A 27,281-nucleotide genomic window follows, 5' to 3' on the forward strand; every position below is an offset into this window, starting at 1 on the left:
ATTCTTAAATGCTCGGGGGCTTTTGGGGAGTTTTGGTTGGTTGTTTTTTTTGCATTCAGGACATTCCAGTTTCCATCTAAAATCAGCTAAACAAAAATTACAATGTAAGGAAAAATAACTTCTTACTGTCTTAATGTAAAAACTCCCTGAAGTACTTAAACTATACATTTTTCAAACTGGAATACAAGGAAGCCAAAAGCTTTTCCTCCAGCTGCCTTACAGCTAGAGGGTTTTTTTCCATGAAGGCCCAATGATTTGCAACTAGAGCCAGTTTTTTCAGGGTCAGGGCACAGTCTTATTTGTTTTGTTGGTATCTTCCAGTATCTTGTGTCATCTTCTGTATGTTCTCCACTGAGAATAGCTTACATAGTTTGGCTATGTAAACACCACAGTTTCTCTTGGGGAAAGGAGAGGAAGGGAAGATGCAGATAAATTATTTCTTAGGGTTTCCAGCATTTTGAGAAACAGCAGCATGAGATTATTTACTGTGTGATTAAATCTTGCTGCCAAATGGGCCTGCTCCTTCTTTCGGTCAGTTGATCCTTCAAGGTGAGGAGAGTACTGATTAGTATAAACCCTATCACTTATTTTACGTGAAAAGAAGGGAAGCCTAAGTAGAGGTGCTGTTCTGCAGTCTAGGTGATCGTGAACTCTGATTCGCCCATCCCTAGGCTGAATTCCCTCAAAATGTTTTGTAACTAAAGTATTTATACAATTAAAATACATGTATATATCTACCTCACTTGTAAAGTGAGTTCTGTTTTCTGTTTTGTTCATTTGAGAGCAGTACTGCTGTTTTCAGGGTATGTGGCATAACACTGAGTTTTCACTAATAAAAGTATTCCATTGCAACATGCAGTTGAGGGTTTTATGAAATTATTCCAAATTTGTTTCAGGAAAAAAAATAAAATCCTGGCACTTAAAACAGCTTGGGTTAGAATGGTAAAACAGAACTAAGAGTTGATGCAGCAGTGATCTACGCTATGCAGAATTTTACTGTCACAGAGTTTTCAGCATCATGTTTACCTTCAAGTTTAACAGCTATAGTAAAAACTCCGTTTCTTGTTTTCTAGAGCTTTGTGACACTCCTGCTGTTACAATAAATACAATACATAAAATAGTTAAAAAAGCAAGCAATATAGTTTAAACTCTTCTTAAGGGTTCCTATGAAAGCCCTGATTTCTCAAAAATAAACCAGAAGTTACTTCCCATTGCAAACCTTTTTAGGCAGTTAAAATTCTCAAATTGTTTTCCAGGCAACGTAAATTATTTTCACTGGTGGAAAAAAAAGTGCTGCAGTGAAAGCTATTTTATTTTTTTCCTATATAATATGGGGTTTTCAAAATTGTGGAAAAGATGATTATAGCAATCAGCTTGGAATTTATGATAAAGTTTACTGCTTGGAGTTGAAAGCCAGCACATACTCTGAGCATTTTTATACTTCAATAAATACACTTAATTTAAATGCATCCAGACTTTTTTTTTGCCTAACTGCCTAAGACAGGAGATAAACTTTGTCTTTGTAGCGACCAAACTGACTCGTCTTTTTGGTCTAATGTGGTAATTTCTAGCATTGCATTCTCCAAAGAGCTTAAGGATATTAGGTGGCCAAATCTCAGTGGCTGGCAGTCAGGCTTCTTTTCCTTTGAAGATCTCATATGCGTCTTTCTCGTATGTCCCCAGAATGTGTGCATCTGAAGTTGTAGGCTTTCATTTTGTTTTGGTTTAGCATGAGAAATGGGGAGGATTTAATTTCTTTAAGAGAAAAGTCTCCAAAATTTATTGACAGGGTAAAGGACTGATGGGATGTAACACTTGTCTTGAATGACATTCATTCACTCCTCTTCTTTCCCCTCTCTTGTGGTTCCTTTTATGTTGGATCGGTCCTGCACTGTTCTTTGTTTTAGCATCTCCATTTTCCTTTTAGCTAATGCCTTCCTATCTTCTGTGTATTTCATCACCTGTTGCACAATTAAGAATAATCCTTGCCCAAAGCCCTCTACCAGGCACAAGTGAATTCTTTGAAATAGCTTTTTTCACATCTGGATTGGAAAATTGTGAAAAGTATGTGTATGTTGCTGATAGAATTTCACCCTCCTGGAAATGTCTTATTTCAGCTGTAACTTATTACCCAATAGTTGCTGAAACCAAAAATACAGTATAATGAAGTCTGGCTGACACTTTCAGTTTTTCCACATGGTGTACTAATCTGGAAGTTGTGGTGTCCTAGGGATTTGGATGTAGAAGATAAGAATTAAGAATTGTTTGAGAAGTCTGCCTTAGTTCTGAATTATACTATTACGGAAAATTTATTGGTATTATAACTGTTTTCTTAATACATTCATTCTCTTCTTGGAAGTTGCTTTGTTAATTATTTTCGAATTTTAATTTTTTTTATTATTGCTTACGCTTGTTGCAGATGACTAGAAGTACTAAAATGTACTGCTTTGCTTTATTCCCCCCCACCAATTTTGGTGAGTTGACTTTTTTGGATAGTGTCCGATTTTTGTGTATTGTAATTCTCATTTGTATCAGCAAGCAAAAGAGGACTTTTTTTTTTAGTCCTTCTGTGGAAATTGAACAAATATTCGTTATACAGGAGGAACCAGACCCTGAGAGTTGCCATCTGAAAAGTTCTCTCCTTTCCCTTTCCTACGTCTTTCCTACTTAGGCAATCAAGTATTCTTTCAGTTCTTCTGATTTAGGTTTTTTTTCTAGTTTACAGCCTAAGTTTACAGTGAGCACTTGTTTACTTGTTACTATTATATGTATTAAATAATCTCCGTAATACTTATTACCCCTCTTTTGGCAAAAGTATTTTTACATAGACTCACTAACTAAAATAGTATGACCCAGCAGATCAAGGGAAGTGATTATTCCTGTCTGCTCAGTTACTGTGAGGCTGCATATGGAGTACTTTGTCCAGTTATGTCCCCCTCAGCCCCAGAAAGATCCTGACAAGTGGGAGTGACTCCAGCGGATGATCACCAGGTTGATCAAGGGCCTGGAGCAGTTGATGTACAAAGAGAAGCTGAGAGCAGGATTTGTTTGGCATGGAGGAGGAGAGGTAAAAGAGGGATCTAATAGCAGTTTTCAGCTACCCTATGGGTGGTTAGAAGGTATACTGAGTCAGGCTCCTCCTAAAAGTGAGTGGGTAACAACGGCCAAAGGTTGAGCAAAGGAAAAATCAACCAGATATGAGAAAATAATTTCTCAGTAAAAGTGACCACACACTGGAATAAGTGTGCAGAGAGGCTGTGGAATCTCCTTGCTTGGAGGTAATGAGAGCTTCATGGGCAAGGCCCTGACAGGAACCTGACCTAACTTTGCAGTTGGCCCTGCTGTGAGCGTGAGGTTGGACTTAAATGACTTCCAGAGGTCCCTTTCTTCCAAACTTGTTCTGTGATTCTAGGACCCCTTCTAATTAACATTATTCAAGCTGAGCAAACTGATTGCTTTTAATCTCTTTTAGAATAAGCTACTGAAATTTTCAATAAGCTACTGAAATTTTCAAAGGAGTGAGGACCCTTTTGCTTGTTGCTGTACAAAATCTTGTCCATGTGTGAGCAGAACCGGACAACTTGTTCCAGGTGAAAATTCATCTGGGCCTTCTATAATCAACATCTCTATTAAAATGCCTTGTCTGATGCAGCCTAGCATGATATTTAATAGATGCATTTCCTTGGCATCCTACAACCATCTAGAAGCATTTTCTTGGCATCCTACAACCATCTTGTCATGGACTAATATGGGCAGATCTTTCTCGTTTCTTCAGGTCCTCATAATGATGAGATACTCTCTTCTTACTCATGATGATCAGATATTCTCATCTCTCAAGTGTGATGAGAGGTATGACCTCATCATACTTATTGATGAGATCTCAATATAAAAGAGAAGTTCTTTAGTCTCAGTAGACAGGCCCAGCATTTCCTAGAACTGAATTTCAATTCATATATATGAAGTCTTTGGTGTCATTCAGTTCCTTCTCCTGTATTACTTCTAAATGTGTTAGTGATGCACTGTAACTCTGTGCCAGTATTAAATTTCAGTATAATAGGCCTATGGCTAGTGGACTTACTCACTAAAACAAAGGCGGCAACAGAACGAGAGTACATGGAGCCAAATGACTACATGGATTTCAAAGTATAAGTGTGAGTGTGTGTCTTGAAGTCTGGGTAGGCTTACAATGAAAAGTTGCTTTCAGGTAAAGGTGAGGCAAAAAACCCCCACAACCTGTGAAGGCAAACAGATGTATCTTGACTTATGGAGACTCAAAAGGACTTGATTTAAATTTGATAGGCTTTACTTAGAAGCCATTTTAAGATAACTAAATAAATATTTTTATTGAATCGTAAAGCTTTGAAATTCCCTCTGAGATGGACCTAGAGCATGCTGTAGCTAGTCGTGGTCATTTGAACTTCATGGAAAATGTTAAGCATCTTAGTTTTCTCTTTGGTTTTCTTTTGAATTATCAGAACTCAGCTCCACCTATCACCAGACAAAAGTGCTTCTCAAGAAAACCAGAAAAATAGTTAATGACTTGTGCTATTTAATAGTAATCATAGTCAACAGATTTAAAAATGGTAAACGTAATCTTTTCCAAAAATGAACTTTTGACTTTGTAGGAGAACAATAAAAACTTATTTTTTCATAAATGCTTTCTTTTTAACAGATTATGGAAGAAACAAATACACAGATTGCTTGGCCATCGAAGTTGAAGATTGGAGCAAAATCAAAAAAAGGTATTTTGTTTTGTACTTTTTATGGGGTGGAATTAGTTGTTAGAGTAGTAAAGCCACAAAATAAACAATTCTGTCTTTAGAGTCACCACATCAATACTGGACACCTGAAATATTTTCATTTCAGTCTACTGTTTTTGTAAGAATTTCTTGTTGAAGTTGTCTCAGCTTGATATAGGTATTTGACATACAAACCTTTTTTAAGTAGCTTGCACTTCTGCAAATACTTTATTATAAATACTATTGTACTTACTGTCTTTAGCATGTGTGCTTTCTTCTGTATAATTATACATCTAATCTGAACAGTTTGTTTATTTTACAGCAGCCAAAGCCAGTTAGTCTTTCTGGTAACATTGTAGTTTAGTGGATGTTCTGTGGAGTTTTTTGTTTGTTTTTATAGACTACAAATATGTGTGTTGGTCAAGCCCAGTTAGAACAATATATACTCATTACTGTCTTTAGCATGTGTGCTTTCTTCTGTATAATTATACATCTAATCTGAACAGTTTGTTTATTTTACAGCAGCCAAAGCCAGTTAGTCTTTCTGGTAACATTGTAGTTTAGTGGATGTTCTGTGGAGTTTTTTGTTTGTTTTTATAGACTACAAATATGTGTGTTGGTCAAGCCCAGTTAGAACAATATATACTCATTGTGCCCCTGACAGAGGGAGTCTGCATGCTTTTTTGGTTTCTTTAAGAAACCTAAGTAGAGCTGTCTCTTAGGAATGGCCAGTATTATGTGTTTTAAATTACGCTTCTTTTGGAAGTACAGCCTATCAATATGAACCAAGTATACTATCTGGAACATCTCTTTTTGAAATAAGCCTTCTAGTTCTGTTTTTAAAGAATCATAGCTGTGACTGAATGAAAGTAACACTTAATTCCTCTTCTGCAGGAAAAATGAAATTGGGAGTGATTTTTAACATTGCATGTATTTCTGTTCAGGCTGATATATATTAAAAACCAAGAAAGTGGAGTTCAAATAATTTCTCTGCGTTATATTTAGGATGTATAGGTGGAGATGTGGGCTAACCTTTGTAAATGAAGAAGGTCTCATGGGAAGAAAAATAATCTCTTTATAAAGGTGCATGATTAGTAACACTTTTATGGTGTAAAGTGAGATTCAGTCTCTGAGGTGCTTTCCCACATGGTATTGAAGTACAAATTGATTTAATTTTTTTTTGCCCACTTGCATGGAAAAAGAATCTCACTTCAGAGGGGAAAAATGGGAAAGGAATTCAGACTGGAAAAAACGCAGGTGTCGTGTATGTATATATTCTTATGTGGAACTAATGTTTATAGTAATGCGAGAGTGACGAGGTCTCTGGGCAAACTTGTGCTCTACCTGTGTTCTTCTGCATACTTTCTGCCTGAGGTGCTATGAATTGATACACAGCTAAAGCTCCTCAGGAAACTGAGGCAGGAGAGTTTGTTTTTCTTTTGAGGGGAGAAAAGAAGAAATAAAGCAGTACTTGAACTTGTTTTCTTGCCAGTTAAATGAGCCTAGTTCTGAAGATGAAAAGCATGGATGAAAGGCCATGAAAAGAGGGGTAAGAGGTGGCTGGCTGGGATTCTGGATTGGTACTTAGAGGTGCAGCTTTATATGTAGATGAATTTAACCTCTTCATTAGTGATCTCAAAGAAAAGATAATGTTAGATTTGTGGTGAAGCTCTATCAGTATATGGAATGAATGTGAATACCAGGGGAAATAAAACAGCTAAAAGTTACAAGCTGATAATAAAACTAAAAATTGATGGGAGAGAACGCGTAATACAGCTGGGCATACTGAGTGCATCTGCAGTGGGAATGATTATTCTGGAAAGTCTTTATGCCAAAAGAAACTTTAGATAGTGATGGGCTGCAAACTCGGCATTTTAGCAATATGCTATACTATTAAAAAAATGTTTCAAATGCCTGTGGACTGCAGGATGGCTCTACAGTTAAGACTTGTACTCTCTTGCTAGCGTTGCTCTGGGAAGTTGTGTGTATATATACACCTAAGATAGTAAATTATAATATGTGTACAAAGAACCCCTTAACCTAGAGGTTCCTATTTCTTGTGAAATAAAAGTGTAGTTTATATATTCTGTTTACACTTGGTATCAATTGTTTGCAATTCTGTAACTTTCCATTTGCAGCTACAGCAGCTGTTTATATAGGGAAAATATTCTAAGTGTTTAACATACTCTAGCTTCACTTAATGACACTTTGTGATTGAGAGGAGAGTCTGCAACAAATAACTGCCCGGCTCTCCGGGGACTTGAACTCAGAACAAGCTATCTTTCCCCGTCTCCTTGGCTGGGAACCAAGTGCCTGATAAGCAGCCATTCAGTGAGGGAGAAGCAGTTATGCGTGGACAGTCTTGTACCCCAGCCATACACTGTACCCTATCATAATCAAGTGTACCAAATTTTTCACATAATTTTCCAGTATAATTTGCCTGCAGTTTTCAGTAGCATCGCATTCTGTGGTTGTATGTTGTGGCCTTTGGTCATTCACAGCTTTCCTCCCAAAATAGGGGAAAAACAATCATTAGGAAGACATCTCTAGCTGTGTTATTTCTGTCATGTTGTTCAGTCTATCATGAAACATTTAGGGCTTAATGTAGTGTTCTCACTGCTGTTGTCAGTTTTTAATTCAAGATTGTTAATAAATTAATAAGGACAGAGTACATATTTTCTTTCTAATTACAACACATAGGTATTGCAATTTGCAGACAAAGTGTGCATAATAAGGTTCAGCAAGGTTTTAAGATTAAGTTCTGTACAAGACCCAGAATCTTTTTCTGATCTTGTGGAAAAAATTACTGTGATGAAGCTGAAGTGCTAAGAGTAGATGACCTGCAAGTTGCTAAATTGTCTCTTTTCTGTGTTATGCTGATTACAGCTTTTAAATTGATGATTGACACTCAATATATAGTATTTTGCATAATGGTGATTCATTAACTCAAACTTGATAAATATTTCCAGAAAACTTTGAACTGCAAAATGCTAATGCCTGGTTTTAGCGTTATGCAGAATTTAAACAATTTGTTAAGCAAAATTTCTTTTATACTATGAAACTGCTAAAATAGCTCTTTGCAAAGGCTAGAACTCAAAAATCAATTATCAACTCTCAACAGTTTCATAAAGACCAAAACAGGAATTTCCTGGCTTTAATGAGCACCAGATGCTGCAGTCTTGCTCGAGTGATGAGGAGTGATGAGGGTTAAAGTATTTTGAAATACATGTTTAGAAAACACACAAACAGATATAAATCTTCCAGTAGCATCTTTAAGCAAGCCATTTGTTCACGTTGACAAAGAGATCCCATAACATTAAGGCTTCAGAGGGGGAAGTGAAACAATTTAAAGCACTTCGGTAATGACTGATTCCTGTCCAGCAGTAATGAAACAATCAGCACTGGCATGATCTGCTCTGCTTTGCATGGGTGCTGAATTGTTCAGGGCATACCAAAACCTCCTGTTCTGGAGCTTTCAGATCTTCTGTAGTCCAATGAATTAAAAATCAAACTGAGACACATAACTCTTCTATCCATTCCCCTTTTGCTCTCAACATACTTTTTCACTCTGTTATGGTTACTGTTCCTTAGGAATGCTATTAATTGTCTTTTAAAGATTTATTCAGTGGTATAAAAGTTCAGAGTAGATTGCCAAATCCTAAATGGTCAGATGCTATAGTTCCACAAACACTTTCAAAGCAGGCGTAAGCTAACATTTTTCCCTTCTCCCCTCCTAAAATATTGACCTGTCCTGCTCTCCTGTTCTTGTTGTCCAGCCCTTTCTGCTGTGCTGTCGCTGGTGCTTACATTGTCACGTAGGGGACCAGGCTGGCTTAAAACTAACAATGGATAATTTTTACTATTGGAGAGGCTTGGGGTTTTCTTTAGTGCATTTGCTAGCTGTTTTAACCTCAGCTGTTTTAACCCAAACTGTATCCTCAGTCTGCTTCACCATATGGTTGTATGAATCTGTAACGCTTAATGCTTTGGGAGCTGGTAAACACCATGTTACTCAGCAGCAGTGCTTGTTGTGATGGTAATTTAAGGTGCTCTTTGGGAACTTTAGGAAAATGGGTATATGTGAGTTTAGATTTCACCGATATTCCCTACTCTTTTTCTTTCCTTCTTTTAATTCCCCCCCCTCTCCCCCCGAGGTGCGTGCCTTTGTATTTCAACAGCCATAAAGAAGTTATGGGCATATGTGTGCGCTCAGAATACAGGCAGCCTTGAAATAGCATTGGGTTTACAGCCAGCATAAGAATAATTTCAGCTCCTGGAAACATAGTGGCTCTAGGCAGGAATTCATTTAGAGAGTTGGAGCAGGGAAACTTACGGGAGGTTAAAAAGGGTGGTAAGGGGAAATGCAATGTAAATTGAGCTTACAGAGCAGGGATAACTCTGGGGTCTCTTTCAGTGTTCACTTTAAAAAAGGGCTGTTTTTACTGAACTTCTGTTGCTCTTTTCTTTCTTCCTGTTCTTCCTATATTTTCATTCCTCTTCTGCTTTCTCCAGATTGCAATCTCCAGCTCTTCTTTATCTGTTGAAGTTACCACTCATTTCTTTTCTTTCTTTCTTGAGCTGCTCTTATTTCATTTCACCTGTTCTTTCATTTGCTGTTTCTGATTTTGGGGTTTGTTGGGTTTTTCTTTGTTTGCTTTTTGTTTGTGTTTTTCTGTTTTTTTTCCCCTCTTACTGATGCATTTTAAGTTGGTTAAGAAAGAAAAATCCAGTCTGTGTTCTGTTTGTGTGGTTTTTTTCTCACCTGATTTTTCTTTTTACTTATTCTTTCATCTTCTGTTTCAAAAATCAAGCTTCAGTAACTTTTTTTAATTTAAAGTAGTTTCTATTATCAAAACATTTACTACATGCTCTTTTTCATTAGCATATCTCAAAGGCAAGTCAAGTACATAACATGTCAAATTCATATCTAAGGAGAATGGCAGGAGGGGAGGAAACAGTGGCACTGAAGACATTAGAAGGAAGGCAGCAATAACTAGCAGTGGGCACTGCTGGCATTCATTGCCTGACAATTTGATTTCACACTTTTTCCTTAAACTTTGCCTTTTGCCAGCTATCTTGCAAGCGGAGTCCACTATTTCCTTCTTTGCATCTTAAACTGCTGAGACAATATGCAAAATAAAGTTAGCAACTGTAATACTATATTTGAGGCAAATAACTATACTGAGAGACTTGAACCAAATTAGTAAAGCATTGCTCCCATTTATTTGAATGTTGTTTAGACACAAGGGAAGAGCTTTGCACATCCCAGGAGGCATTATGATAAAAGCTAGAGTCTTACTTCTTTGTTAAAACAGAAATGTCACTACGTGGTGAACTTAAGGCCAAACTTGCATGCAAGTTACTGCCTTAGATATCAAGAGTAAGCTAAAATGTAATCTCTGTTGCTTTAAGTCAACTTTCAATTGTTTCCCAATATTGTAATAAAAGCTGAAGTTTACATTTTGAGAGGAAGAAGGGAGGCAGAGAAGAGAGAAGATGTGGCGTCAGGCTGTGCAGCCTTATGAATGTGTGCAAATACAATGCTGGGTTATTTACTCTTCTGGCATAGGTTTTCTGATAAATCTCCAATCTGATTTTATCCTTTTCAGATAATTTCTTTTTCTCTTTAGAAATACTTAATTTTCTCAATTTAGTTTGTCAACAAAATCTTGAAAAAGAGTGAAAACTGCTTTCGATGCTAAATCTTACAGTAAAATATCATACATGGAGAAGTGGTTAACATAAGAGCAGTTCAGCATTGTACTTGCCAGTTTTTAATGTCCCATGTGCAGACACTTCATAATTTACACACGTGTTCCATGGAGAGATTACATCATTTCTTAAAACATAAACGCATCCCTGACTGTTGTGCAATATTGCTTTCAATATTGGAACTGAGCTGAATCCCACATTTGTACAAAGGAGACTGCCTTTCCCAAGTAGAAATTTCAGTGAAACTCATGGCAAAAAAAACTATGGATAACACCTCAAATTGTTTGTTCCAGTGTATTAATGGATGCAAGTAAGACATTGTCAATGGTCGTGTTCAAACCCAATATTTTATGACGAAATGTCAATGAGAATGGAAGAGCTAATAACCCCGTGCAGCATAGTTCTGTAGGAGTTGTAGGCTTTAAACAGCATCATAACCTCTTCTAATGTGTCTGGAGGTCTCTGGATTCTCCCTCCTCCCCCCAAAAAAAAACCCAAGCGAAAACCACAACCCCCAAAAACCCACCAAACCAAAAACACCCCTAAGCAAAGCAGTGAACCTAATGAGGCAGCAGTTGAGAAACTTTGAGTACAGTGCAAAGTGTCTGTGTGGCGTAAAGTGGTCTTGGACCCTCACTTCAGGAGATTCTGTCTCATTACATTGATGATATTTTGTAATAAATGCAAAGTTCAGCGAAATTAATAGATTTCTCTACTTTCAATTGTTTCTGGGATCGCTGGAATACCAAAAGGATTTCAGTTTATGCTACTAAACTTTAAGTTACATACTTAATCTTTTTCTAAATACCAGGTGGCTTGGTGTACTTCAGAGGCTGGAATGTTTGCAAAGTGCAGTTATATAATCTGAAATTTTCCCCAAGAAATTGGCCAAGTCTGAGTTTAGTCAAACAAGCATAAAGTAACTAAAAATTACCTAACAGTTTAGGCTATTTACTTCTTTGTCTTATATAACTCCTTAAGTTGAAAACTGTAGACTCTGTTTCCAGCAGTTCAGGATCTACAAGACTGAAGACCTTGCAGCAGAAATACATAATGCTATGCTGTATACGTGTGTGTATATGCATATAGAACAATGACTGTTAGGATTGCTTTATTTTTAAAGTCTTCAGTGTTTTCCTTTTCTCAGGCTTTACATGTACGTTATCCCTATTTAATATAGCTGCAGCCATAACGTAGCTTCTTAATTCTGTGTTTTCCTTAAATGACTTCATTATTCTAGGCTGAAGAGAGATTTGTTTCTTTTTTCCTTTTTCACAATGCATGTATATTGTGCCTGCTTTTAATTTTGTTTTAATTTTGTTTAAAAAATAATTTGGAACCAGTTGTATTGTGGAAAAACTGCAGTTGTTGGCAACATAGCATCTATTAATTATGCCTGTTGAGCTCGAAGATCTTTACCTTCTCATTTTGATTGTGGGCATGGAGGTAGTGTGTTTCTTGTTTGTTTGGATTTTTTGGATTTAAAAAAAAGAAAATCTGCCCCAACAAACCAAAAACCAACCACCAAAAAAGCAAACAAACCCCACAACTTCCCCACAGTCCAAAACCCAATATGGGGCTATGAAAACCCATTGATTTAAACAGCGAGAGCTCTTTTATAATAAATTCTGTCCCTGTGCGTTGCTTTCAATAATGGTTACATACTGTACAATATTATAAGACCATTTCTAAAAGTGTTCCTAGAAGTGAATGATAAGGAGGAATTGCTTGATACTTTTTAAAATTCGTCTACGTATATAAAACTGGCATTTCAAAAAATGACCAGATAAAAATACTTAACCTATTTTGGTACTCTGTTAAACTCGAGTCGATCATGTCAGGCTAGCCTGGTTGTGTATGAACCTCTTTGCTGTTTGTACAATGTAGTCAGGGAGGATATTATCAGCTTTTTTATATTTGAATTACTGAATTCTTCATGGAGAAGATCAGTGTAGTCTGGAAAGTTAAAATAAAGGTACATGTGAAGGTGTGCATATATTTATATATATATATAAAATGGAGGAAAACAAGCAACGCTCTTCTGTGAATATGAACACTGAGGTTAAGAATATTCTCAGACTTCTTTATATAGATTTAGACAGTTCATGGCTGCAACCTGAACATTGAAATGTTTCAAATCAATTGGTATTTATTATATACACTTCTTTTTTCAAAAGAAATTAAAGGGTGTATTTTTAGCCCATGTAAATTGTGTTAAAAGTCTTCATGTGCATAAGTTCTAAAAGTCCTCCTATAATTTCATTCACTTCTAAAATGACATTCTCTTTATTTGTAACCATATATAACCTCTGAAACGGCATAAAAATGATGTGCTGAATAATGGAAAACGGAGCTTAATGTGCTGGAATTGCTTGTATGCTTGCCGATATGTATCTGTGTAGCTAATTTACCAGTCTTCATGCTTAAGAAAAATACTCTTTACTGTAAATTACTGTAAAAGGAGTTCATAGTTTGTGTTTCTGTAAATACAGTAATCCATTGAGTTTTATGTTGCATGTCAGCCTTAAATGCTAAGCCAACCCCACCTGAGAAGGTCACATGGCATCACAGGACTACCAAATACTTAAGGCTTGTTAATGAAACAAGTACTGTAACAGTAATTTTTCATAGGTTTGGTCAACTTTTGTTCTTGACCTACTTTCAGCTCTTTGTGTGCTGTTTCTAGTTACAATAATTGTAGCTTCTGCTGTTCTCAAAAACAAACAAACAAACAAAAACCCAACAAAAAACAAACCCAAAACAAACAGAGTGGAAGGGGGGATATAATCAACTAATTTTCCTACCTTAAATTCAGTGCTATAAATAGCCACTTAATTGGCTGAGAGCCTTAACTTCAATTAAAAAAAAAAAAAGGGGGGGGGGGGGGATGGAATTAATCAGGCCCTTAGAGACCTGCAGTGGTATATGGAGCTTTTTGACAAACTTTAGCTTCTAATCCACTAAGATGCTTTTGAAAATTGTGCCAACTGTCCTGCAAGGCTGTACCCTACCTCTTGATAGGAACTGAAAAACGTATGGAGTGATGTTCACTTCCGAACAAACACAGCCTGTTCTATCATCTTTAACTAGGGATGTAAAGTGACGCAGAAAAGAGAGCACCTAGGCCTCTGAAGTGCTTAGATGCTTAAGTGCTTAAAAACAAAGGTAACTTTTGTATTGGTTCATGATCAAGTTTTAATTTCTGTTGTCTCAGCGTTGATTTCAGTGCAGATGAATGGAAATACAGGTTCAAATTGCCCAGTGTCATGCTGCTTCTTACAAAGAAAATACCATAATGTATACCAGCTGGAACTCTGCCACCAGCTCTATTGCCGCTGCCGATGTGAGGATTGTTTTAGGCTCTTGCGGTGCTGTTAATGTGGATCGCTTGTTAATGTGGATCGCCACCTTTACAGGGCAAGGGAAATAGTCCCCTGTCAATAATTGATCAGGTAAGGTGGGTGGAGGTGATGATTTGATGTCTCTCTGCTGTAGGCACCTGTTCCTCAGGAGAGAAGCTCCCCACCTGGTTACATGAGGGTCAGCAGAAAGGTGCTATAAGATGAGCTTTTGAAGTTACTCCACGTCTTTCCCATCTGTAAGTGGAAACAGGATCCTAGTGCATGAATTTGAGACAACTTCATACAATAGCAGTAGGCACAATAGTTTTTGATCGCCATACCCCTAGGACAACCTTATTTATTCTGTATGTTGCGAATAACGAAAAAGCTGCACTCAGTTGTGCATTTTCCAAGTACTCCTAAAGGGAAGACTAGTAACTATTTCTGCTAGAAATGAAATCGGGGAGACAGAGCTGTTTTCACAGCTGCTAAACAGCACAACTGTGGTCTTATCTCTCCTGCCTTACTGCATGCTTAAGGTCTGCCCCTCTGCCTCCATAGCTACCTGCTAGGCAGCTCAGCCCTCCAGCCTGGCATGCCCTCGTGTCAAACCCACGGATGGAGAGGGCATTCAGGGCCGCTGGTTTATTGAGGCCTGTGCTCTTTTGTCAGCAGAATTTTTCTTAAAACTATTTGGGTTTGGTTCCCAAGGTATAAAGTTGTAAGTCTGACTTCATACCAGTTCAGTAAAGGTTTTCTTAAAAATCTTGGCATTTAGATGTTTTTCCCTTGTTGGTGCCCATGACAACAGAAGCGTTGGTTTGGGTATTCTGTGTCAGCTCTGTGTGGAGCAAAATTCCTTTGCAGCTTTTATTTGACCTCACTAAAAACAAGAAAAAAGATTCATCCTCTTACGCAATTTCTCAGCTGATAACTGTGTATATAAGTAGATTTTTTTAAAAAAATTATGCTCGTGAATTTCACAACAGTATGTTTCTGCATATTGAAGGTAGTAATGTCAGGACATAAAGGATGCTCTGTAATGTTTCTTGAAAGTGCTAACAAGATTTGAGGGGGGGGGAGATCATTTCTTATATCTGCAGTTGCTTCATAAAATAAAATTTCAGTCAGATGTGGAACATGATCTGGGAAATTCCTTAGAACAGCATTACACTTATTTTTGTGCTTGACCTTTCTACAACAAAACTGATGCTATTTTTGCATTTCCCCATAAGTAAAAATGGATTAACTTGATCAATGGGGCATCTTCTATAGCTGCTTTTAAATCATGTAACTTAGGTGAAATAAAACTGAACAGTTACATAATCTGAAATGCAGAATACCTTCATTGTGGAAGTTCTTTATAAGATGGAGAACTACTTGCTCAATTATTTTGTGCCTTTCTCTAATTACGCTGGATTGTAACAAGTGCCCTCTGAAGTGCTTAAAACTGATTTATCTGACTTTGCTCTTGCTCTGATCTAAATCAAACAGGCATTTTCAAAAGAAACAAGATTGCAAAAATGCATTAATAGCCTGCATCATCAGTGACAGTCATCAGAATACAGAAAATTATTATCAGATAATTCCTATCAATCAATTACGTATTTTAGCCTATCAGACTTTAGAATGCAGCTCTTGGGGAGCTGCAGTCATCTGCTTGTAATGCTATATGGTATTTGCTTGTTAACTATTACCACTCATTAATGCTTTTTTCGTTTTGAGAAGAGATTATTCATACTCTTTAGGATTTTTCATAAGAGAAGATAAACTCTTGGTGTCAAATATCAGTTGAAGCCCATAGTATGTTTTTGTTGTTTTTGCTTTTCAGCATGTACCTTTTTCTGGGTTTGGTTGGAAAAGTGTTGAGAAAGGGGAAGTGTCATGTTTGTTGGTTTTTTTTTTTTTAAATATAACACTCCTGTTTCCATGTGTTTAAATAGTAATGGTTCGGAAGGTTTCAAGGGATGTTGAGAAGTTCTTCATGCCAATCTAATGCATTATTGTATGCAAACGTTTGACACTAATATGAAAAACTTATTAGCATATTCAACTAGGTTTGCAATTTAAACACATCAGGTATGCATTAAGCATTGGTCAGTGAATGGTAATGGTATGTCAGGTTAGTAAACATGATTCAAATTTTTGTTTTGATTTGGAACAAAAATGGCTTGAGTGGAGGAGGCCAGGACCCCAAAACAGCTTTCAAAAGCATGGAGAAACTAGCATGCATAGCAGAAATCCACTTAAGGATCACCAGTATTACTGGGGAGAACACTACATTTTTATACTCTGAAGGAATAATACCTAATGTGTGATATTCTGTAGCTGATAAAAACATTTTCTAGTCTTTCCAGTTTCTAAAAACTGTATTTCTGTAACTGCCATCTGAAGACCAATCTTCCTCAAAGAAAGCCAGTGCCTCACGTGATGCTCCAGGCTTTCCTGCTGACGGTAGCACTTGCAGGTAGGGCTGGCTACTGCATTCCCCTCCTCAAACCTGTGCAACTCCTATAAACTGTCTAGAACTACAGTGTCAGTGAGTATCATCCTGTCTCTGCAAATCTCTTTGTATTATAAATGAAATTCTGATTATTTTTTTAAATTGCTGTGGTTTTAAATATTCTTTATACTGTGCATTCTAAATATAGACTGAGTCTGTGCCAAAGACCAAGTGCAAACATACAAAACCATCATTGATAGAAAGTCTCTTTAATGACTTCCTCTGGAAACTATAATTTGAATCATATGATTTTTTTGGAGTAGCAGTAGGAGGGAATATCTGAAAAATAACTATAATATGGTTTTCAGAGTTTTAAGCTTTTCATCTGTACAAACTTAACTTTGTATAAACTGTGCTAGGCATTTTATTCCTTGATTATTTGGCAAGACTAACATTTCCTGTAAAGCAAGTCAGATCTAAAGAAAACAAAATCCAGGGCATAAATAGTGTTCTTGTGATTTATTTCCCACCCCCCCACCCCCCGATTTTTAGCAGTTACAAAATAATTGTTATTTTATGGTAAATGCTTGTCAAGAACTCTGGTAGCCTATAGTTGTGGCTGTGTGGCAGCGATGGAAGCTGCTGAATTGGTATAGTTTAACTAGTGAGACTGATAAACATTGCCAGATGGTATCAACCACGGCTAGTCACTGAGGACTGTTGGCAACATATACTCTCTATATTAACTCCTGTGAAAGGGAAAGGCAAACGATCTCTTGTTAATGGGAGGAAAGCTGTGGGAAAGGAAAAAGTCGGGAATGAAGTGGAATGGGGGAAGCGAGACGTGGACAGGAAATGGGAGACTGGTGAAGAGACTGAAGACACTTGGACAAAGGTAGATGTGATTCAGCAAATGAATGGCAGGAAACGTGAGGTTAGAGAGGGAGTCTTAAAGAAATGAGGCTTTTGAAAGAGCAGAATAATAGAGAGTGAATGATGAAGATGGTACGAAGATAATGGGAAAACAGATGGGAGGTGGAAAGATGTGGATGTGGGGGAAGGACTGGGTGAAAATCTGTATACCAAGAAGCAGAGAGGATTCCAGCCCAGTGTTCATAGGTGTCTGGCATGGACTTCCAATACGTATCCTAGTCTTGGAAATTAAATTGGACACGAATCTGAAGTTTCTACTTGACGAATATCCTGGGGAAAAGCTGGTAAACACCACTGTATTGATACAGATGTTCATTACTGTCCTAGACCAGTAATTAAATACCTAACATGTCACTATTCTTATCTCTAATATCTTTGTGCTACTTCCATAAAGATGCGATTTAGATGACTGCAATTTCAATTTGTTAAACATTTAACAGATGTCTCGTCTTGCATCAAAACATATGTAGGATTTAAAATACTGGGAACGCAAAACATTAATTTCTAGTCCATGGGAGTTGAGGATATTGGCATTTTCCGCTAAAAATCACAAAACAGAACTAGAATGTGCGCAAGTAAAACAAGACAGCAATAAAACGGATTAAATTTGAGTGCAACTGTCATCCAGCTTATTAGACCTGTGTCCAGTGCAATGTCAAATAATGTAAACTGCCTGGTTTCGCAACACTGGAGGAGAGTAATAGCCAAGAAAGCAAGCTGAGAAAATAATGGGCTTCAAGAAAATGTGAGCTGTTTTGTGGAACTTGCTTAAAATATGGCAATGCCGAACAGTTCCCGCCAAGATTTTTAGCAATAAATTTGTGGAGTTCTACTAAGCTATACATGTGCAAAATACATTCCTGTGTATATTTCTCATCTCCCGTTTCTATTGTAATGGAGTGAGAAGTTAAGCTCACGTTAGCTTTCCTGCCTGTGGGTACTGTCGTGGAGAATTACAAACATGAATTGACTTGCTTATAGATATACATTTGGTCACTTCAAAGAAATCCAAACTTTCAGAATGAGCGTACATTTTATGGGAGGGGGAAGAAAAACCACTGAGTGTGACTGGGTGCAGTATTTGTTGTTTTCTTTTCTGCTTGCGGGAAATTGGCCTGAAACCTAAGGAGTTTCAGTGGGCAGTGTTTTCATTGGTCATTAATTGGTGAAGTAGATGTATTTATAAAATTTGCAACTGGCATCAAGTTGACAGAACTCAATTTACACTCAAAACAAATTGGAGAAACAATGCAAAATTAGTGACAACTCAGTAATGGAAATAGAACACAGGCTGCTTGGAGAAGAAAGATCAGGTGCACAATATTGAAGAAAGGGGTTTAAATGTCATTGTGTACCACAGATTAAACAGGCACTGGAGTGTGATGCTGTATCCCAGAATAAAGCAAACTTGGGTGTATATTCAGGCTCATTGTTTGTAAATAAAAGCAGTATTTATTTTGTGCAACTTACTACTGCTGAGGTTTCACCTGTGAAATCATACCAGTTACCATTGCTGGTCTTCAGAGTTTGGACAATTTGGAGAAAATCCAGGGGAAAGCAAAGGAGATGCTTTGAAAACAAGAATTGGGAGTAGTTTAAAAAAAATGCAATGTTATATATAATTAAAAAAACCAATGAAGGCTATGTGGGAATAGGAAAAGGTGATTGTTATCAGTGTCTATTTAGGATTAAAAGCAAACATTTGAGATTTCTCTTGGATTTTAGGGAGGACAAGGATAGCTAATTATTGTAGTAAGTTGCATAGGCTTTGGAGTCCCTACTAGTGGAGATTTTTTAGGACAGATTAAATAACTGTCAACAGTGCTCTAGTATACTAGATCCTGCCACAAAGGTGGCTTAAATGACCGCCTGTAATAGTTCAGTCCTTCTGAGACTCTTTTTTAAAAGAACTGATCCCAATTTAGATATTTATTGAAGGACGCTGCAAGAGGGAATCCATGTAGAACAGCCACGACAACGCACATCAGTGCACTAGGGAGGGGAGCAGACTTTTGGATTTGGTTAGTAAGGATGGGATTCATTCCAGAGTGAGGGGGTTAGAAGAAAAACAAACAAAAAAATTACTATAGAGAAGGCCATTTGTAGCATGAATTATTGGTATAATATGAAAAAAATACTACTTAGCAGTGTAAATAGCATATCAGCCCAAAGGAAGAAATTGTCGAGAAGTAAGAGACTCGTGGCAATTAAATTTTTCTCACACATACCCCCCACCCCCAATGACAGGCAGGGGTATTTTTTTTTGCATGCTTTTTACTTCCTCCTCTTTTGTCATTTTAGTAAATAAAACTTGAACCACAGTCACTGCTGACTTCAGCAGCAGCTGAAAATGAACATCTGGTAACTTATATTTGAGTGCCTAAATTTAGGTTCCTAAATCTGTATCTGCAAGGGGTGTCCTTTGCTGTTCTGTTCCCGTCCGCTGGCAGGGAAACGATGTGAGCACAGAGCTGGGCTGAGAGTCGGTGCTGTCGGGGGGGGGGGCATTCCTCATGGGTGAGACTCTGCAGATTATTTTGGCTTTTTTTAAGTTCCTGTCCCTCTTCCTGCCACAGCCCCAACCGTGTGTAGTTGTATTATTTCACAACCAGTATTCTGCCATTAGCAGTGCCTAGGTACTTAAAGCCAAGTGATGAATATTGTGCTGTCCCAGCCAGTTTTGCTAGTGGATGGCACGGGACCCAGATTTGTTGTGTTTTTGAACCAGGGCTGTTATGTGCAGTAGCTCAGCTGTGCCTCCCCTGGCCTTTCACTGCCTTATTGGGTGGAGAAAAGCTGGTCAGGTACAGAGCAAATGTTTGGAGTGGATCAGTGAGTGGTTATAAAGAGCCATACAACAGTTCTGCGTGTCCACGCTTCACCACCCGCTAAAGCAGAGGAGGAGGAAGCTGTAGGACAAGCAGCTCTCAGACTTGGCTGGGCTGAAAGGGCAGGCTATGAAATTGCTGTGAGAGGATGGAGAGCTTACTTTTTAAAGCTACTGTGCCTCTCCAAAGGAAGGTGGGACCCCAGAGGGTTGGATGAGTAAATTGGGACTTCTGGGAGACAGAGGGTTTGTATTTGTGCCACTAAAGAGTTTTGTCTGAAAATGTTGCAAATCTCTACTTCCTGCTATTGAAATGGACTTTTTCCCCTTGCTTGCTGGCCTTCTTCAATTGCCACTGGCTTAATCACCCTAATCATATAGCTTTTTCTTTTTTTTTTTTTTGGGGGGGGGGGGGGGGGGGAGGGGGCATGGGCAGGCTAAAGTTTATCTAGACAGTGAGGTATGTAAGACCATAGCTGCTACTTAAAATATCGACATAATCCTATGCCCAGCATTGACATTCAGGCATTAAACTGGCATAGAAGCATATGGAGAGTGCTAGGTTATATTTTTGAGTTTCTCTAAAGCAGTGTCTTTGTTTTGTAAGTCTTGTGTTTGCAGGTGATTTTTGAAGTGACTCTTATGCCTGGTGGTAGCAGTAAACAAAAACAAGTATTTGCAAAAATTCTTTGTCTAATTCTGGTTGAAATTTGTCAGAGTAAAATCAGTTGAAGGCAACTTTGAATATGGCATAAATTTATTATTGATTGAATTACCAATTTTTACTTTTTTTTTTACTATACTTGATTGCTAGAATTTGACTTTGACTTTTCCATACTTAATGGAAAATTTGTCTTCTCCCACAAATAGACAGCTAAACTGTGGGGACAATTTTCAGCTGTCTTATGTTGTTTGTCCACAGCTGTTGCTCTGTGTTTTCCTGGTTTAAATTGATGGGACATGATGGATTTGTATGAGATACTAGAAAGGGGCTGTAACTTTTTTTTTTTGCTATAGAGAGACAATTAGTGGAAAACTAACAGTGGAGGGTTTTTTTTTTTTTTTTTTATATTGTATTTATAAATTAAGTGGTTTTTTTTTTTTTTACTTTAAACTGTGAATATAGAACTTGAAACAAAGACGACTTTGGAGTTTCTCAGCATCTCAGATGAAACACCACTGGCACCCTTTTTCTAAGCAGACATAGTCTCTACCTGAAGGCCCGAATTTCCTATACCTCACTATTTTCTAGTCTAGTTTTTCTATAATCTGTCAAGATTGACAATATTTGCATATTTGGCAATCTGACTTTGTGTGCGTGCATGCATTTATCTAGTGTGTCTTTTGTGAGTGGCTGCTCTCCTCAGCATGAGATATAAAGATGGAAAAGTTCAGCTGTTTTCTGTGTTTATAATGTTTGGCTTGTGAATATATCGAGGAAAAGAATCGCTGCATTTTTAATAGTTCTCCAAGTATTCACCTTTGGAAGCTTAGCAGCAAGTACCTAGTTAACCTACAGACTACCTGTTGCAGTTTTTTACCTACTGCTTATCTTAACAGAACTTTGTAAATGGTAAATATTTTCTGTAATGTGTTGCTAAGGCAATCAATACATAATTGACTTAAAGATTTAAAGCAAGTCTCTTGCTGACATTATGTTTATTGTTTGGAATGCCAGATTAATTACAGCATGTATTGCAGTCGCTGTATTATGAGCTACATCTGCTTTTTGTTAACTTTCTCTGTAAATGAGAAACTGTCAGTGCATACTGTTTCTCATATTCTGAAGAAAAATTCCCCAAACCCTATAATTGTGTACTTTAAAAATTAAAGAACCCTTGTGTTTAGATCACAAGTTCGTTTATTTCTTTTGTTTCTGGAGGAGCTGACCCAAGCGTAGATGACTCCTCCCTGTTTTGCAATAAATAAATGAACAGAAGACTGTCCCAGGCCATTCGAAACTTGGCTGCAGGAGTTCATGTTGATTCCCTTCGATCTGAGCAGTTAGACATGCACAAATCCACAGCATCCCTTGTGCCAGCAGCTGGCAGCAAGTATTTCATTTACTGGAGTTATTTAAACGGGCCTCCAGATTGCTACCATTTCAGAAACCAGCCAGATCAATTAATTCTCCCCCCTTTGCGTGCAGTGTAGGTGACAACTGAGAAAGCTTTTAAAGAAAGTCACATTTGCTTGAGCCTTTTATCTTGTTTGCGGCTAGCTTGTCGTTTCTTCTGTGCTCAGTGTATGTGCGTGCCTACAGCAACGAATGTTGGTATGCAAATGTTTACGCAAATGTTACAAATGTAAATGAATGTTTACGCAAAAAACGTAAAATCATGAATTTGTATCAGCTCAGAGAAAGATACAATACCTTTATGGTCACATTTCTGAATGATTTAAGGAAACGAAATCTTAAGTAGCAAAGGAGCCAGCAGGTGGGCATGGTACTTCAAGTAAATTTACAGCAGAGTGATTTGAACTGTGTTCATTCCTGTAAGAAGAGTAGGAACAAAGTTTTGGGCTTTTCTATTTTTGATTAGGGCTTGCTGTACTCGCCATAAAGAACAGCAATTTGCTTATACTCAGGCAGATAAGGGAGAGCCAAAATACAAATACAGTTGTAGTACAAAGGGAATTATCAAGGGGCTCGACATCCAGTGAGTGCTTGGCATAACTGTAGTAAAAACTGAAATTTCAAGCCCTGGAATGTAGTAATATAAACTCTTATCATTGTAATTAAATTACTTGGGAATACAGATTTGTCACAATCTTTCAGCGAAAACTGGAATTAGCTGACATATTGTTTTGGGGTTTTTAGGAGCTTCTAGCCATTAGCAGATACCTTGCAATGTGCTCCATACTGCGTTTACATGTGAACTAGAGACTGACAGTCTTCCACTCTGTGATCCCCATCCTTCCATTTAAACTTAATTTTGGGGCACACAAAAAGCAATTTATCAGAATGACTGCTGAAATTAGCATCACACAGATGCTCAACAGGTGATTAATTTTCTAGAGGCCAGTTTTGCTATTGGTCTAATACTGGAGAGAGGTAGATGCACAGAAGAGATGTGGAGAAAACTCATCTGAGAACAGCTCAGGGATGATTTCCTGATTTAAAAGGCAACACTTGACATCTTTCAGGTGTTTTTTTTTTAAGCATATCACAAAGAGGAACAATGTGGGTAGTGTGTTGTTTACTTGCTACAAACCCCTCCCTGGAAAGAAAAGCAGAAGCTTTTAAGTAGGTCAGTGGTCTTCATGAGATGAAGGTTCACTTCCCAGATCAGCTGCAAACTGCCTGTCATTCTGGCGAAAATAATTTAATATCTGTGAATAAGAATAACCTTTTAATGTAAGGTATACAACTGTTGTTACAGTGCCATACAAATATTACCATGCTAAAGCCAAGAAATGGTAGTTTATTATATGATTAAAATGCATAATTCAGTATTCACATCAAAAATCGCTTGTATAACAGCATCCTGAAGTTTTCAACAGTCATAAATAATTTCCACTAGATGACTAATTTTTTTCTTCGTTAGGTGCATCACAAATGGATTTAGAAGAAAGGTGGAAACACTACTTCCCCTATCTGCCTATTTGCTTTTTTCTTCCTGGAGACTACAGCCTGCACAGCAGTGATGCATGGAAAAAGCTATTACATTGTCATGCTGGCTGTAAAAACAAAACAAAACAAAAAATCTTGTTCAATGAATGGCAGAAACTAGTTGATAACAATCATAGCAATTTTGAGTCAAAGTTCATGCACTTAATATTATCATAACTTCAAAATATGTATTGATATCTAACATTTCAAATTTCAAACCAAAGATGTAGAAATGTAATGTATATGACAATGATCTAACTTTCTGTATCAAAAAGAAAATTACTGCCTTCATTATAGCTCCAGAAAGAGTTACGAAGGTTTTTTCTCCCATAGTATCTATCTGTTGTAGGCAATGTTATTTGTATCTGGTAGATGAAAAGACAAAATAGGCAGTGAACATGATCTGCTTGCACTTGAGTTCTCTTTCATAAGAGACTACGAAGCCATTAAATCAGTATTAGACTGTGGACTGTTAGGCTAGAGTTCTACTGGATTGTCAGCACTGTAAGAAAACCCCTGTATTGTGCTGCTCTGAGTCCTTATTATGCCTGCGTCTGTTTGCATGCTCTGTGTACCAACACCACATGGGTAGCTGATGCGGATATGTCATGCACTAGGATTTGAGCAATAAGCCAATGACTTTTCAAAATACACAGGTGTTACTTTTTCTTGCTTATAATAAAAATAAGTACTGTAAATAATGTGTGTTCAGGATGAGTAATAAAAGGTCTGTTAGAGCTCTAAACTCAGTCTTTAACAATAGTTCACTGTAATGCAAGTAGTAAGACTATCTAATGGGGCTTTTTATGCTTGGTGTTTGCAATATTTGCTCAAATCTTACTATTGACAATGCAGTGGCCAGAAACATCTCTCTACCATCTGCCAGTTGGTCATATATAGCCATTCGTACTTCCCCGATTGTAACTCTTCTTGCTGTTGGGCTTCTGGCCTCAGCAGGCACCAGTCTGTTTCTCAGACCTCCTCTTCGAGCTTTTGAGCTACTTTTTGCTCTGCCTCCAATATTAGCTCATCGGAATCTGCCTGTAATCTCATGCTCTTGCAGAGGCTGTTTGCTGATTGGGATCTCCTCACTGGGGTGCTCTGCTCCTCCGTGGAATGTTGCATCTTTGCACTATGTTCATTGCACTTCAGATCTTTAGTTGGCGGCTGATTAAGTGCTTGATGTTGTGCATTTATATCCCCTATGTTTGGGTTGGGGTGCGAAGGTTAGACTCTTTGAAAGGGAAATACACTCATGATGCGTGATCTGACTATGCCTTGCTGTAACTTGAAATAAGAATAATTAGAATAATTTTCACGTACTTCATGTAGCTGTTGCTACTTGGTTAGCTCTCAAGAAGATTGTACAGATGTTTCTTTATTGGACTTTTTATTTTTCTCTTAAAAAAAAAACAAAACAAAAACCCCCAAACCCCCAAACAAAACAAAAAACCTGTTCACCATGTTCATCAGAAACACAGTTGAAATAAGAACTTCTATAATAATCCAGGAAAGAGAAACTTTTATGGGGAGAATCCGTTTCACTCTGTAGAAGTGTGATACTAAAGCAGAGAAAGTAATAGAGTATTCAAAATCGTAACCAAAAAATATCATGTTTAGCTGTCTTTGCCTTTAGTCATCAGGTGTCTGATGACCTATCAAGAACCAGTTGTTTCCATCTTTATGATAACATTTCATTTCATACTGATTCTCAAGAGGACAGTTCTGTTTGTCCAGTTCACTCAGGTGTATCTAGTTCAGTAGTCTTTGCTGAAGACTAGCTGCATCCTCCTGTTCCAGCCACAGAATTAATACTTTCCAATGGCTATGTAAAAATCAGCTCACACAGTGGAATGCAGTCAGAGCAATAAGACGTTAAAAGGTGCAGCAGTAATCAGGAAGCATGAAGATGCAAAGTAAGTGCAGTCGGATTTGGATGTGGGAGAATCTGCAAAGGAGGTTGAGCCTGAGGTATGCATTTGGGCTCATGAGTCAGATGTTATGAAGCTTTTTATTTAGTAAAACACAGCCACAAAGAATTTTTTTGCAAATGTGTGTGTAAGAAGCAAAAATTATCTCGAGGCTTATGCATCAAAATTGTAACCTTGAATATGAGTCTGTGTGCAGTGAAAATATAATGGTGTTATTTTTGATAGGAATGTTGTGGGTTGTTTTTTAAGTCCTCTAAGTTGATCTTATAATCCTATAGGTTTTTTTCTTCCCTTTATGTCTTATTTTCTTTCCCAGGCATTGGGGTTCTGTGTTTGTGCTTTGAGATACAATGGCAACAGACATTTAAGTAAGGAACTGTGAATTCATTGGTTCCATGCTGCAAAAATAAGACATAACAGACACTGTGTCCTGCTGAGAGATTGCCTTGCTTTGGGTGTGTGCTTAGGCTAGAGGCTGAAGAGCAACTGCCCAAGAAGTAGCAGAATTGCAGCATGGTGTGTGCCTTTTAGTGCCTGAATGCATTTATAAAATGTCCCTAATGATCTTTTTCAGAAAAAGTAAAATAAGGAATTTAAGGTAATTATGGTGGTAAGAAACTAAAATTGTGTAACTGAAACGGAGTCTCTGGGTGATTACAATTAATTCATTCTCATTTCTTCTTTTCAGGTTTTCTTCTTCTCCACCTTGGCTTTCCCCTTCTCCCTTCAAATCCGGTCGCTTTTCTGTTTAAATTGCTATACGTTCTGTTACCTCTTCCTTGTCTTACCTCTTTGCTTATGCTTTAAGAGAAGTCTTTTCAACGTCACTTCCTCTGTCACTGGGTCCGAAATCCAGTCATCAGTAGTTTATTTCTCCAAAAATAATAAGTTGTACAGGTAATCTATTTTTTAAAGCTTATCTGATGTTTCTGGCTGACTTTCACCTAATTCTGGGCATTCTGAACGTTAATTTTCGGTGTTCTGCTGGGATGTTTCTAGGCTGCTAAGAGACCCGAATGTGGGATTCAGCTATGATTTGACGTAGAAGTGCACCTCATTTTATTTCTTTTCATTTGTGAGGCTATGTCAAACAGCTATTTCACTTTAAGTAGCCATTTTATTTAAAGTAGCCTGTTACAGGTTTTAAAGTTTTCTTTTGAACTACACTATGAAGTCTTTGAGGAACAGGATTCTTTGCTCTGCTCTACTAGATGTTGCACAGCATTCCTTCGGTTTTGTGTGTGTGTGTAAGGTTGGTGGTGTTTTACCCAGTCTCTGCTTCATGAATATCTATGTATATGTGTGTCTGTGTATGTATATGTGTACATACATGTATTTTTATAAATGCTGGAGAGAAGTAAGGAGGGGATAGTAGGCTTCACCATCATACAGTTGTTACAGTGCAGGATTGAAAAGCAGTGCTCTGATACTTAATGCTCCTCAGGTGACTATATAACAGCAACCAAAATGTAAAAAGAGTGAACGGTTGCGTGTAAACTGCTCTCCCTGGAGCTGTGGCAGAAGCAGTGCAACATATTCTGAGTAGAACAGAAATCCTTCTAAAGATGGTTTGGAGTTAGATGCCAGTAAGGGGGAAAGCTACGAGTCAAAAAGTTCTGAGAAGACAGAGTCTTTCAAATGTGTGCGCACACATAGGCAATGGCTCTAGCTCTTCCCAAGGATGTTTTGTAATCAGCTGGTTGTCCACAACAAACACATCCCCTAGAATGCCCAGAGCCTCA

At 37.6% G+C, this 27,281-nt stretch overlaps 1 protein-coding gene across 1 annotated transcript in view; it reads left to right on the plus strand.

The window, feature by feature from the left end:
• Positions 1 to 27,281, plus strand: part of BICC1 (BicC family RNA binding protein 1) — a 73,940-nt gene that overhangs the window by 13,525 nt on the left and 33,134 nt on the right. The window contains exon 2 of the mRNA XM_009290498.1: positions 4,673 to 4,742. Within this exon, the coding sequence (XP_009288773.1) occupies positions 4,676 to 4,742 (67 nt within the window). The 5' untranslated portion in view covers positions 4,673 to 4,675. The remainder of the gene's footprint in view (positions 1 to 4,672; positions 4,743 to 27,281) is intronic.

This window comes from Aptenodytes forsteri, unplaced genomic scaffold (genome assembly GCF_000699145.1).
Source record: "Aptenodytes forsteri isolate BGI_AS27 unplaced genomic scaffold, ASM69914v1 Scaffold349, whole genome shotgun sequence".
Classification (NCBI taxonomy): domain Eukaryota; kingdom Metazoa; phylum Chordata; class Aves; order Sphenisciformes; family Spheniscidae; genus Aptenodytes; species Aptenodytes forsteri.